At 38.8% G+C, this 14445-nt stretch overlaps 1 protein-coding gene across 1 annotated transcript; it reads right to left on the bottom strand.

The window, feature by feature from the left end:
* Window positions 1–2590: 2590 nt before the first annotated feature.
* LOC132034328 (uncharacterized) lies at window positions 2591–9540 on the bottom strand. Its single transcript, XM_059424640.1, has 5 exons — window positions 9355–9540; window positions 8398–8552; window positions 3208–3266; window positions 3018–3116; window positions 2591–2942 (listed from the first exon to the last, which is right to left on the bottom strand). The coding sequence occupies exons 1-5, from the start codon at window positions 9438–9440 to the stop codon at window positions 2883–2885; spliced, it is 459 nt and encodes a 152-aa protein (XP_059280623.1). The 5' UTR covers window positions 9441–9540; the 3' UTR covers window positions 2591–2882.
* Window positions 9541–14445: the final 4905 nt, after the last annotated feature.

Raw genomic sequence — 14445 nt, 5'->3', positions numbered from 1 at the left:
GGAAATCGAACCCACGAGGGTAAAATGGGAATTTCAAGATTAGAAATGGTAAGCCAACGTTCTAGAAGTCCAATTCTACTCTCCAATTGCTAATTAAGCTCAATTATTGATCAATTTCATCATTTACAAGGAAACCCCCAAATTAGGAATAAACTCTAACTATCCAAAATCAATTCCTCAATCCAAATTAGAGATTCAAGCTTATTTCTACTAATTCATGAAATTCCATGTTTAGAATAGCCAAATTCATCAATTAAACTCATATTCATAGCCTAAGATTCAAGTATCAAAGTTAAGGTTGAAAACTCATCTTCTCCAACTAGTCCCACTAGTTTCCACCATAGATTCTAGCCTAAGAAGGTGGATAAACATAATACAAGGTGAAAGGAACTTACCCCAAGATGAAACAATTCTGAATGCTCTTCAAATCGCCCTTAATTCACTTAGAGATTTAATTTTGGGAATGGGAAAAGAGTGGTTCGAAATGGAACATTTATTACATTTTGATTCAGCGACGTTCACTCCCACGGAATAGGGTTCGCTTTCGTGATCTCCCCTCAGCGGAGAACCACCCACTGAGGCAGATCTCATTAAACTATCAGGGACCCGCGCCTACGAGCCAAGCCCCGCTGAGGCGGATACTTACTCATGGCCTCGAAATTCCTAACGGAGGTCTAATTGACCGGGTCAACCCCCAAACGGCCAAAACCAACTTTCCAACCCAAGATACAAAACGCTCTCGAATGTTTCGGGAACTGAACCGAATACCCCACCAAGTCATAATCGACCCTTCGGACCTCTCAGAATATACGAAATTCCGAAAAAGATTCGTTTATCCAAAAGTCAACTATTGATCAAACCTTTTTCGCTCAAAAGCTCTATCTTCCTCAAATCATTCTAAAACTCGCTTGATGGCCTCGGGAACCGTGTCACCCATCCCGCCAGATCAAAATCATACTAACAGGGCTCGGGGAAAGGTAAAGGGGTCAAAAATGCAATAACGACCAAACGGGTCGATACACTTATGTTGTTAAACAAGTCATGAGATTTTTGTGGCTATAAAATCAACCAATTAAAAAAGAAAGAGCGTTACATAAGATGTCCTATCTTTTTCAATTTTCTCGAATTCTTTATTCCTTTTTGGTATCATATTGCAAGGAAGTAACTTTCATTTGCTAGATAGCATCTTGTAGAATGTGTTGGCTAATGTATAAAAGTTGCTGTCTTTTTCAATTTTCTTGTATAGTTATTGCAGATTGTGTTGGCTAACCTTTATAAATTGCATCTTTTTCAATTTTTCTTGTATATTGCAGATTCTCTATTCTTTTGGTATCATCAAATATCAATCTCAATTTGAAAATGAAGTAATTTTCACATGTGCAAAAACATTCAGTTGCTGGCTATTTTATTTCTCTCAAATTCTTTAGTAGACAGTAGGGACAAGGTCTGCCAGAATAAAGTATAAGCATTCTTATTTATTCTTCTTTGCCTTCTCTCAAGGTCTAGTGAAGTTCTTCTCTACGTGTATCATAGAGGCCTGTGGATTTTATGAACATGAGCTGCAGTCTCCCATCTCCACGAGGGCTCTGTACATAATCAGGTAGGCGATTGTTGCCCACAGTTTGTTGTGTTGTACTAACCACTACCACTAACCAGCTGCACATATTTGAGAGTCCAATATTAAGGTTCCATGAGTACTCTGAATTGTCATGCAGTCAAGTACCTTGATGCACAAATTTCTGTTTGTATCTCGTAATAATGACGTCTCCAAAGAGAATAGTAGTAAAGTGAAGAATTGTCTTAAAATGAAAGAACATAGTTTTAATATTTTGCAAGAGGATATCATATGTCCGTTAGCATTAATATGACGCTTATGTTCGGTTTTTTGTTTGTTTTTTTTATAAGTTGAAATTTCTGTTCTGTTGTAACTAGCAGTTTAACACGTTATCGTTGATTAAATTTCAGTACTGTGGCTTATTCTAATAATAATCATACTATTTATCTGTCTGTCTGGGCAGTTTCCAGGTCCCAGTGCTCTTTTTTTCCCCTGTGCGTCTGTCATCTTAACCTGCTTTAGTTCAACATTTGGTGCTACTTTATTTTCCTTTTCTGGATCCTGATATGTAATCCGTGGGTAATTGATATTTCTTTAAAAGATTTGCATCAAAACTGAGCCTCAAATTCATCTGCATTTATCAGATGTTAAATGATTTGTTCAATTTCCTTTTGATGCTATCATGACGCATTAACAGTGTCATTTCCTAGTGGATGTCACTTTGAAAGAGCCATCTCCTTCTGGAGAGCATACTAATCATCTTTTGGACTAACCTTTGGTGTAAAACAGGAGTAGTCACTTCAATTGCGATTATATTTACCCCTTGCATGGGTTACTGATAGCTAGGTGGATAGCAAGACGAAGAAAAACAAAACAAGGAAATCAAAATAAGAGAAGCTAGAAATGATATTGAATCTTGAGCCTCTTTTCCCAGATGTTGACTTGTTGGCAGGACATCTTTCTTTTTGTCAAAACTTACTCTATTTGACTAAAGCACTGCAGTTTTAAACCACCAGGTGACAACCTTAAGCAATCTCATCAAGAAATATTTCCTTCAACAATGAATGTCATTAAAATTTATAACATTGACAACGAACTCAGAGCACAAAGTAAAATGCTACAAGAATGAAATAACTGCACAAATGGCAAGCTAGAAATATTAGTTAGGTTTGAGAAGACCAAGATTGAATATGGAACGTGGCGATTAGCCTCTGCAACTGTAAAATCTCGAAGAAGTCAGGAAGCTGATGGCTCTTATCATGCCATCTACCTATTTAAAGCTCCAATAATCTATCTAACTACATCAAAGCTTGAAAGCCCACGTAGATCATAGTTTCAGCTTCTTTTTAGGTTTTTTGGCCATTCCATCTGAAGAATCCTCCAATTTCTGGCAAAACCACATTCATGACTAACTTGAAAGACAAAAGATAAATGATAGAATATGTGTATACTGATGGAATACCTTGCGCTGTTTCTCCTTCTTCAACTTCTTCTTCCTCTTTTTGTTTTTCTTACTTTTCTTTGGGACGGATATTTTTATCTCTTCATCTTCAGCAGATTCCTGGAAAGATTGGGCCAATTTAGTTAGGCTTGAGTACTTAATAGACATTTGACTTGCAAAAAGATCTGCACAGAAATCACAAATCAAGAACCTCAGAATCACCAAAAGAATCCACATGCTGAACGATTCTTCCTCTACTTGATGTCCCACCTGTTCCATTTCCAAATTGTAAGAGAATAGATAAGCTCTATCACAATATCCAAATTTTACACCAACTAGAAATGCATGCAAATGAATGGCACTTCTGTAAGATGAGTACTATCACTCATTTATTGACAACTAATGAGCTACCTCATATAGCATTACAAACTAAAATCATATTCATATTACACATTGGTTAGGTTCCAGCACTAAACCTCAAATTTATGTTAAGTTTGAAATGCATAATCAAGTAACAACTTTTGACTGATTAATTCTATTAAAATACGGAGCAACATGTAACACGTATAATCTACCTAGTCTAGCTAGGTCTGCTTATTGGTCAGTTTTGTATGTTGGTTCGGTTTGTAAACATGCTTAACTGACACCCCCCAGTGAGATTTTTGTTGTCGGTTTGTAAACATGCTAACCGATAAACCGAATAACTACTGAGAAGGTCTTCCACATAACATGTCAAAGTTGTGTGATCACATGTTCATTATTTTGGAAGAGTGCCTAGGTTTGAAGTTTATGTCAGCTGTTGGAAATAAATGGCACTTGGTGACTAGCAGAATAAAGTATATACTGTACCAAATGGATATCAAAAAACAAGAAGACGGACACAACCCCAAAGTAAGAAAAATCGGATGCTAATGTATCAGCATCTAATTAGGTGCCCTGGTTTCTATTCAGAGTTTTCTTTTTCACCAAAGATACATTTATATTACTAACATGAGGACATCAACTGCCAGAGAAGTTCACGGCATCAGTTACAAGCCAACTTGGGAACTTAGTTTCCCGAAATACTCCATGCACTAAGGAGACAGAAAACTTAGCTAGACTATGATCTAGGTATACATACAAAATCTACTTTCTCCAAGTTGAACCATTGTATTGTCCAGCTACCTAAAACTGAATTATTTACCTTGCAGAAGGAGATATGTGAATGCAATCAGATATCCACTTAAATATTGCATATTTCAATCTTAAAAGAACCATGTAAAACTCAAAAATGTGTTCAAGATTCTGTAGCAAAGTTGAACTGTAAAGAAACTGGCAGAAAATTTCAAGTGATATTGGAGTAAGAATAAATCATGGAACGGAAAATAGTGCTAGTGGATAAAATCACTAACCATACTTGGATTCACAGGTCATTATGCATAATTTAATAAGTGGAAATCATGTAAAACACAAAAGGATATTCAATATTTTGTAGCACAATTAATGTGATTAAGATACCAGCAAAAGGGAGCAGCTGTGATGATTGAATAAGAAATAGAAGAAATAAACAGCAGTACTGATTGTCGTAGTGCATAATTTAAAGGGCAGTCCGGCGCACTAAACTCCCGCTATGAGCAATGGAAGTGGTAAAGAAACTTTCTGCAAGAAGTTTTGGAATCTCTCGATCCTTAACCAGAAGTTTTGACTTCGAGCCTGAGAAGGGATAATGTCTTAGTAGGGAGCGTTTTACCCTTAGTGGGCCTACTCGACGCGAATCTGAATTAGTCAGTCTGACTACAAATACCGGATAGTTAAAACAAAAGCAAATAAAAGGCAGGGAACTCTGTAGTGAATGACTAAGTTATTGTGCTTGTGTTTAAGAAAGTTGTTACTCCTATCAATGCTATCCAAGGCGTCTTGTGGGATATAAAAAGGCGCACTGACAGTGGATCGGAGTGGCTGCCAGCGGTGGGTGGATAGAAGTACATTAGGCGATGAAGTTACGGGGAAGGAGGTGAAAGAAGAGAAGAAACCCACAAACACAAAACATATTAAGAAATAAGAAGGAAAAGAGCAACGACTCAACCAAAAAGTGAAGCACCCACAGACAAATAGACCATTTCTAGGTAAAGGGACAGACCACATTTCGTCTTATGTACACAACCTTACCTTGCATTTCTACAAGAGATTGTTTCCGCCTTGAGCCTGTGACCTACTTGTCACACGGCAGCAACTTTTACTCTTCTACTAATGGCCAAGGCTCCCCTTCTTGTAGTGCCACCGAAACTAAAAGACAAGTTATACAGAGTGGTGGTTAAACCAACTATGTTGTATGGGGCGGAGTGTTGGCCATTCAAGAATTCTCACGTTCGGAAGATGAAAGCTGCGGAAATAAGGATGCCGCGGTGGATGTGTGGGCATACAAGGAGAGATGGGATTAAAAATGAAGATATCCAAGACAATATGGGAGTGGGCTCGATGAAGGACAAGATGTGGGAAGTGTGGCTGAGATGGTTCGGGCATGTGAAGAGGAGATGCGCAGATGCCCCAGTGTGAAGGTGTGAGAGGTTGGCTATGGATGGCTTCAGGAGAGATAGAAGCAGGCAGAAGAAGTATTGGAGAGAGGTGATTAGACAGGACATGACGCAGTTGCAGCTTACCGAGGACATGACCTTAGATAGGAGATTGTGGAGGACACGAATTAGGGTAGAAGGTTAGTAGGTAGTAGTGTGTTGTTGATACAGACCCACTTCTCAAGACTTACTCTAGGAGAAAATATCGACAAATAGATAAAGAATTATAGAGTCTTGATGAAGTGTAACTTCTCCAGTTTTTAGTGTACACCTGGAGAAACAGTCAACCAACTACTTCCTGGAACTGCTCCAGCAGTTTACTATTCCTAGTTTATAGTTATCTGATGTTAATCTTATCCTATTGTATTATCTATAAATATGTAATTAGGACTAGTTAGTTGGATATGAAATTTCAGATTTAAAACTACTATATTCTGGAGTCTTGTCCTCTTCATACGGACATCTTTATTGGTGTAATTGTGTTTAAGATTCTTGCACGATCTATTACCAATAAATCGCAGTTTCTTATTCTAGTTCTTGTGTTCTCTATTCTCTGGTTACTATCAGTTTGGTATCAGAGCAAATCGATGAGAAGGCACTCCCAATGTTGAGTCTCTTGCCTAGCAATTATCTGCCATAGCATCAAAGTTAAGACTATTGATTCGCTGGCAGCAGAAGTTGCTACATTAAAAGCCCAGATTGGCCATACCCAACAAGAGGAAACCAGTCACCGAACCCGTAATGGAGGAAAATCCGCTTGGCAAGAAGAGGAAGAAGACATTGAGAGTCCAGCGTGGCCTAAAAATCCTTCCCGGAGGCCACACACAAAGATGGAATTCCCCAGATTTGAAGGAGGTGATCCCAGGGGATGGATTTTGAAAGCAGAAAAATATTTTTGCTACTATCAAACTTCAGAGGAACACAAAGTTGACATTGCAGTGATGTATCTGGAAGGCGATGCTCTGGATGTCTTCTCTTGGATAAATCGAGAGCGAACTTTGCTTTATTGGGAAGAGCTTGTTAAAGCATTACAGGAAAATTATGGTCCTACGGAGTTCCAAAATCCGGACGAGCATCTTTGTAGCATTCAGCAAGCAAACAGGTTCTATACAGGAGTATCGTCAAGAATTTGCGAAACGTTCGTCTAGGGTCACAAACTGGCCAGATCACTCTCTTAGGGGTATTTCTGAATGGGCTAAAGGAGGAACTTAAATCTGATGTTAGGATTCACAAGCCCCGAACAGCTTACAGGGCTATGAGTTTGGCACTTGAATTTGAGAATAAGCTCGGTCCAATTCGCAGCAATAGAGGTCCCAATTTGACACCAACCAGTAGACCCACCGTACAAAACGCATTGCCCTCTGTTAAAAACATTCAGAATAACGCTGCTGCTTCTTCTCCAAATCAAAATTCACGCAGCAATTTTTCTTCCAACCCAACCGGTTCCCAACCTCTTCAAACGCGAACATGGGATACCGAGAGGAGAAATCTTAACAAGGACTTTGTTATCGTTGCCATGAGAAATTTGCACCCGGTCATAAATGAAAATCTCCGAAATTATCTCTCATGGAACTTACAGGAGGAGATCAACTGGAAGATGTTGACGACGTCAATGCAACAGTCGTTGGTGACCCTCAAGAAACTGGCATTGCTGAAATTTCTTTCTTTCCGCCTTGAGGACAAGGGGACTTTTCGCGGCGGTGGGGGGGGGGGGGGGGGGTTGGACCCACTTCTCAAGACTTACTCTAGGAGAAAATATCGACAAATAGATAAAGAATTATAGAGTCTTGATGAAGTGTAACTTCTCCAGTTTTTAGTGTACGCCTGGAGAAACTGTCAACCAACTGCTTCCTGGAACTGCTCCAGCAGTTTACTATTCCTAGTTTATAGTTATCTGATGTTAATCTTATCCTATTGTATTATCTATAAATATGTAATTAGGACTAGTTAGTTGGATATGAAATTTCAGATTTGAAACTACTATATTCTGGAGTCTTGTCCTCTCCAAACGGACATCTTTATTGGTGTAATTGTGTTTAAGATTCTTGCACGATCTATTACCAATAAATCGCAGTTTCTTATTCTAGTTCTTGTGTTCTCTGTTCTCTATTCTCTGGTTACTATCAGTTGTCTTGCTTATCATTACTTACTAGTAGTAGTATTTCTCCTGTAGTATCTTGTAATTCGATTTCTGTTATTATTTACTGTCTCTTGTTCTCTGCTTAGCATACTGTTTTGTTGTAACTACTGTTCCTTTTCCCTATTTGACATGCTTTTTTATGTTTTATTCTGAGCCGAGGGTCTTTCGGAAACAGCCTCTCTACCTCCCAATGTAGGGGTAAGGTCTGCATACACTCTACCCTCCCCAGACCCCTCCTATGGGATTTCACTTGGTATGTTGTTGCTGTTGTAAAGCATGTAACACTTTATTATCAAAAAGAAATTCAAGATTCTGCAGGACTTATCAATTTACAAGGAAACCTCGGTGATCAAAACGGTGTAGACAGTGATGATTGAACAAAAAAGAGTTGAAGTAAATATCAGTACTGGACTGTCATAGTGCACAACTTAAAATTAAGAAATCACGTAACAAAGGATATTCAAGATCATGTAGCACAATGGAAGTGGTAAAGAAACTAGAAGAAAATTTCAAGTGATCATAGAAAAAAAAAAAAGTAAATAGCAGTATAGCACTGCCGCTTTTCATAGTTCATAAGTTAATCATAACAAATTATGCAAAACTCACAGGCCATTTCAAGATCCGTAGCACAACTAAAGAAATATAAGAAACCAGCAGAATATAATAAGCGGTAAAGAAATTGTATGGAGTCGTGATAAATAATAGTTACTGGATAGAATAGTGTCTTTAGCATTATTGACGGCGAGTTCAATGAGACGCGGATCAAGAGAAGACAAGCCGTTAGGGTCTTGCAATTTCCTCTCAAGGAATTTTGCTAAAGCTGCTGCCTTATTCGTCTTCATTGGTCCTCCTGGATGAGCCAGCCTGCAAATTAATCAATCACAAACTAGTTGGGATCCGCTACAGTATGCATCAACAACAACAACATACCCAGTGTATTCCCACAAAGTGGGGTCTGAGGAAGGTAGAGTGTACACAGACCTTACCCCTACCTTAGAAGTAGAGAGGTTGTTTCCAATAGACCTTCAGCTCGAGGAAAAACAGTTTAAAATGGATCAGAAAAGGAAATAACGGAAATGAAGAAGCCATGGCAAAATACTATAGAAAGCATGACAAAGCATTCTGAACACTAACTACAACAAGATAACACATAATCGACGTATAAGAAGCAGCAGACGGTAACAGAAATCGAAGGACAAGAAACTACTGACTAATGCTACGACTACTAGTATGGAAGGATAAGACAAACAACACTCTACTACCTACTAACCTAATATGTGTCCTCCACAACCTCCTATCTGAGGTCATATCTTTGGTAAGTTGAAACCGCTGTAATAAGAATCGTACTCCCTCTCTCCCAATTTATATGACACACTTTCTCCTTTTTTTAGTCAGTCCCAAAAAGAATGACACATTTTCTTATTTGGCAATAATTTAACTTTAAACTTTACATTTTCCGCTTAACTAGATGATTTATAACAACACAAATATCTTTGCCTTTTAGACTTTCTTTATTTCTTAAACTCAATGTCCAACCAAACTACATCATATAAATAAATTGGAGCAGAGGGAGTATATCTTCTCTACATATATCTACATATATACTCCAAAATCTGGAATTCTATTAAAAAAAAAAAAAAAAAAAAATAGTTGTAAAATATTATACCTGGGTTGAGAACGAGAAGAAGAAGGAAGAGGTGCGAATTTGCTTCCACGGAGTGCTTTTTTCTCATCTTCACTTAGTTGTTCCATCTCTTCGCCAAATTATTCTTTCTTTCTTCCCCCACAGGAAAAAGGGACGCCAGTTCTAGCTTAAGACGACGCCGTTCCATGAGGCTTAATAAAAGAGGATATTTGCGAGTCCGAAACCAAAGTGACCCCCAAAAAAAACATTTTGAACCAAAATACCCCAACAAAAAAAAGGTTACATAAATACCTTTAGTGCAGTAAAATACTGCACTAAAGCACTTAACCGTGACGGAGCCATTAAGTGATTTATACTGCGCTAAAACAAAGTTTCTCTCACCTCTAGCGCAGTATTTTACTGCAATATAGGAGTCCACCATTTTCCAAAAACAACCTCTTATTACATTTTCACTCTTTTTTACGTAGTTTAGCCGTATATTAATCATGCTTTGAGACTTCAATATTTTATATAAAATCCTACTATTTTATATAAAATCCTACTTATATTTGTACAATTAATAAGGTAGGCTCAATACATCAAGAATATGCAAAAGTTTGGATTGTCGTTTTAGTGGCTGAAAAGTGCTCGAAGTCCTTTTTGGTTTGAAGACTTGTAGTCATTAGGGTTTCATGTTATTTTTAAATTAATGCTTAACTTTATTTCGAATGTGTCACTTTTTTTTATTATCAATTTAGGATGTGAAACTATAAACAATAATAAAGACTAAGATAATATTTATAAATATGTAAAAAATATATAATATTTATGATAAACTGTACAACAATAATGTATATACACTATCGAGGATGAGTCTCACATATAGTATGCCGGAGACTATCCCTAGGCCTAAGGCTCATACCATCCCCACTGCCCTCGCCATCGTCTCTATCGCCCTTTTTCCTCTTAATAACCGGGCGCTCCAAGTCATGATCATCTCCTCTTTCCCTAGCCCGTGCGCCCTTGACTAGAATGTGCTTCTTCTTGGGATCTGGTCCCGCTAGCAAGGGCAGCAGCTGACCTGGGTCTGAAAACTCGACCTCTTCCTCGTCGGGAGTCGCCACGGCAGGCGCCGAAAGATGAACCTGAAAAGTATATAATAATTAGTACCATTTCTTATTTATATTGAATACATTAACGTTTGTTGAATTCAAACCTGTGTGTTAACGGGTGCCTGAGTAGGCTCCTGAGATGGGTCTAGTGCTGAATATGAGGTAGTCTCCTGGATGAGATGCTGTTCAAAGTCCAAGTAAAGGTTATAAAAATTAAATAAATATTTACCTTATATTGAATAAAATTAATTTTAAGTAAAAATCTTACATGCGCCTCAGTAGTCTCATGAGAAGACACCTCTGCTTCGGCAGGCTGATGAGAATGCTCCTGAATGGGTCGCTCCTGTGGACCCACTGGCACCGAATCCTAAAATATGAAAAAAAAATGAAATAATAAGTAACATACATATTTAAAATAAGTACTTTAAATAATCAAATATGTATATTAAATATTGGCCTTCTATTGAATAAAATTAATTTTAATAAAAAGCTTACCTGTGGCTCGATAGTCACATAGGAAGACATCGCTGTCTCGGCAGGCCCATGAGAAAATGCCTGAGTGGGTGGCTCTGGGGACCCGCTGGCGCCGAATCCTAAAATATAAAATATTACTAAATAATGAGGAACATATATATTTAAAATAAATAATTTAAATGAACAAATAAGTATTTTAAATACTAACTGGGATCAAAAACTCATTGAAGTCAAGAATCCTGGCTCCCTCTAAATTCCTCACAGGCCGCTCATCAGCTAATGAAGCGCGTAACGCCGCTCAATCGACGTTATCACACTCCTCCATGTATGCATTCTGGCTCGACTGTGATGAAAACCCAGGTATCTCAGCAAGTAGGAGCGCCGGCGTAATCGTAGGTGAGCTGCCACCAGCCTGGAACGGCTGCGGATGGACTAGACCGGGAACGTCCTCTGGAATGGGATCGGCCTCATCTGCCTCATCTACCAGATAGTGTCCTTCACCACCAGGTCCTCTAGCAGCAGCACCGCGTCCTCTACGCGCACGGCGTCCTCCGGCAGCACGGCGTCCTCTGCAGGCACAACCTCCTCCTCTGGGAGCACTCGGTCCTCCTCCTGGCGCTGCCTGATATTCAGCTTTCGGAACAGGCTCCTCCATGCGCCTAATCTCTCCTGCCTGCCGAATACCATCCTCAGATATCCGTACCATCTCCAACGCAACCCTCGCAAGCCCGGGGTGAGATATATGCTCTAACCCCAAGATGTGTAAACGTTGTATGGCCACCAGCTGCATTTGTGTTCAAAGTTAAAAAAAAAGTTATTTTTTTAAAACGTAACAATTAATGCAATTAAATAAATCTAAATACGATAAACTTACCAATGCCTCATACTGTCCCGCGAGTGCTGAGTATCCTACATCCCTAACGGGACGCAAAGTTGGGTTGCCGATCAATCGGCGTGTGATACGATGATACCGGGCGCATGTAATCCTCACCCGGGAGTCAAATGGCCGACCACCGCTAAAGTGCCCAACCCTTTGTTCTCCCAACGGTAGAGCCGGACATCCATGAATGCCGGAAAAATCATCAACGGCAGCCGATCGTCCGCTAGTAGTGTCGAGCTCATGACGGACGTCGGGGATATACTACTGTGTATGCCTGGCGTCGTAAGACACGCTCGGCATGTGGTCCTCTACGATGTCGGTGTATCAATGGACACCGCGACCTACAAACCCCCGACCCGCCCCCGCAAAAAGGCCGGCAAACCATCTAATTTAGCAGCGTACAGCGTCCATATAAATAGCTGCATAACATATAAATACAAATCAGTGATCACCAAGTAGAAAAGACGTTTAATTGAATTGATAATGTAAAGTTAAATAGTTTTACCGCATCGTCCGTCATGTGATCAAGCTGGTCCCGGAATGGAAGAATACTGTGGTGCGTATCCACATCCCGGTCAAAACCCGTTGTCCACCTCCTCGCATAAGGCATGTCAATCTCAAGGTAATGCCTAGGAACGGGCTGAAAAGGCAGCATCCTCTCCCACGCCTATAACTGTAAGCGATATTAGAAAATATGATTTTTAAGTCGTCGTTTCAAGAGGTTTGTCTACATTAAAGGAACGCACACTTAAAATATTACCTGGAGAAGAGCAAAAAATCCACACACATCTCTAACAGCACCAATAGACGCTCGACACAGGTATCTGCAAAGATACGCCAAAACGACCGCCCTTGTTGTAGTCTCTAGCGGTCCAGATGCTCCAAGAAAATCAAATAACGTAAACTGACAAAGGCAACCGATGAGTTCGGGAACAAGATGCCCCCGAATATAATAAGCAGGTACAAACGGGCATGACGATCAACATCGTCCTGCGGGGTGCCATCCACAACCGGATCTAGACCCTCCAAATAAGTGCAGAGTGCACTAAGCTGAACCCGACTCTGTCCCGATATCTGGGCCGCGGCATCAGGCACGAAGTGGGTGAGCCTAGTCAATTCTGTCACCCACGTCTGACCAGGAGAAGGCTCGTACCGAGTGTATAGTGGCTCTTCATCTACCAGCAATCCAAAGAGGACTTCCACATCCTGAAGTGTAATCGTGGCCTCACAAGTGCGAAAATGGAAGGTATGTGTCTCTGGCCTCCACCGATCAACCATGGCCGTGATGAGTGCCCAATCATGTTGTACCCGACCAACGGACACGCAACGATAGATGTCGCCCCGAAACAATATCTCTAAGACACGAGGGTGTAGGGGGTGCTCGCGTAAAAGAGTCCACGCTCTCTGCAGCCTACGGGGACAGAGCCTAGTAGATATCCCTATAGTATCGGCCCATAATAACTCTGACCTATGATTGCCTTGCAAAGACAATACTGATCTATCAGCGGGCCCCGGGTGAACAGCGGGCCCCGGGTGAACAGCGGGCCCCGGGTGATCATCGGGCCCAGGGAGAACATTCGGATCCATGAAAGAGTCCGGTCTGTATGAACTAAATTAGTCATTATTCTTGAAATAAAAGATAAATTAGATTAACTAATTAATAATTTGTAGGGAATATGTGAATTATGTAGTATTATATCTTGTAAATAACTAACATGGGATATGCAATAAATTTAATATGTGATAGTAAGGACACATATATGATGGTAAAGACTTTTAAGTTAATTAGTTTGGGAATCGAAATTCAGCAATAATATTTGTTTAGAACTCTATTTTGAATATGTGATATATTTTTAGTTAACCAAATAGCCAACACAACTACGATAAAGATAGACTAAAAGAGTATATTCGTCGACCACATATTTTCATACAAACTTTACATTTTTATCGTTAACTTATGTATTTATGAAAAGAAGAAATTTAACTATTCTTTTTTAGATTTATTTAACATATATATTCATGCTTTTAAAATAATATAGATTAACAATTCATAATCATTTACAACTTGTTTGGATGGTTGCTACCTATTGTATTATATTGTGTTGTTAGTTTAAATACAATGTTTGCTTTGATTGTTACTTTAATTTTATTGTATCGTATCGTTAAATCCATCGTTATGTAACGACGAAAGGTCCTATTTTATATAACAACTGATTTGGTCCTATACATTACAACACAATATGATACATTATGAAACAATACATAACAATCATCCAAACAAAGTGTTAACAAAATAATAATTCATTACCAATCAACTTCTTTCAATTCATAAACAATATTTAACAACTAATTAATTCATAATCAATATTTAACAAATAATAAATTAACAAAATAATAACTCTTTAACAATTCATAAACAATTAACAAATTAACAACTCATAAACATATAACAAATTAACAATTCATAAACATTTAACAAATTAAAAATTCATAAACATTTAACAAATAATGAATTAAACAAAAAAAAAAAAAAAAAATCGGAACAGTGGCAAAAGCCCGCCAGTCCGATCAAGAACAAAAAAAAATTGATTTTTTTTTTTTTTTTGGGAAAATAACAAGGATTAAATGTTAAACATGCTTAGAATATAATGTATATAACAAAATAAT

This window comes from Lycium ferocissimum, chromosome 10 (genome assembly GCF_029784015.1).
Source record: "Lycium ferocissimum isolate CSIRO_LF1 chromosome 10, AGI_CSIRO_Lferr_CH_V1, whole genome shotgun sequence".
Lineage (NCBI taxonomy): Eukaryota > Viridiplantae > Streptophyta > Magnoliopsida > Solanales > Solanaceae > Lycium > Lycium ferocissimum.
Note: the sequence above shows the minus strand (reverse complement) of the source record. Positions and strands in the feature narration are given on the sequence as shown.

What these genes read in the sequence shown, in the direction of transcription:
- LOC132034328 (XM_059424640.1), bottom strand. Translation starts at nt 9,440, where the DNA reads ATGGAACAACTAAGTGAAGATGAGAAAAAAGCACTCCGTGGAAGCAAA. An exon ending in TCTTCTCGTTCTCAACCCAG is followed by an intron (nt 8,553 to 9,354) that starts GTATAATATTTT and finishes ATTAATTTGCAG; the next exon opens with GCTGGCTCATCCAGGAGGAC. An exon ending in TAAAGACACTATTCTATCCA is followed by an intron (nt 3,267 to 8,397) that starts GTAACTATTATT and finishes GAAATGGAACAG; the next exon opens with GTGGGACATCAAGTAGAGGA.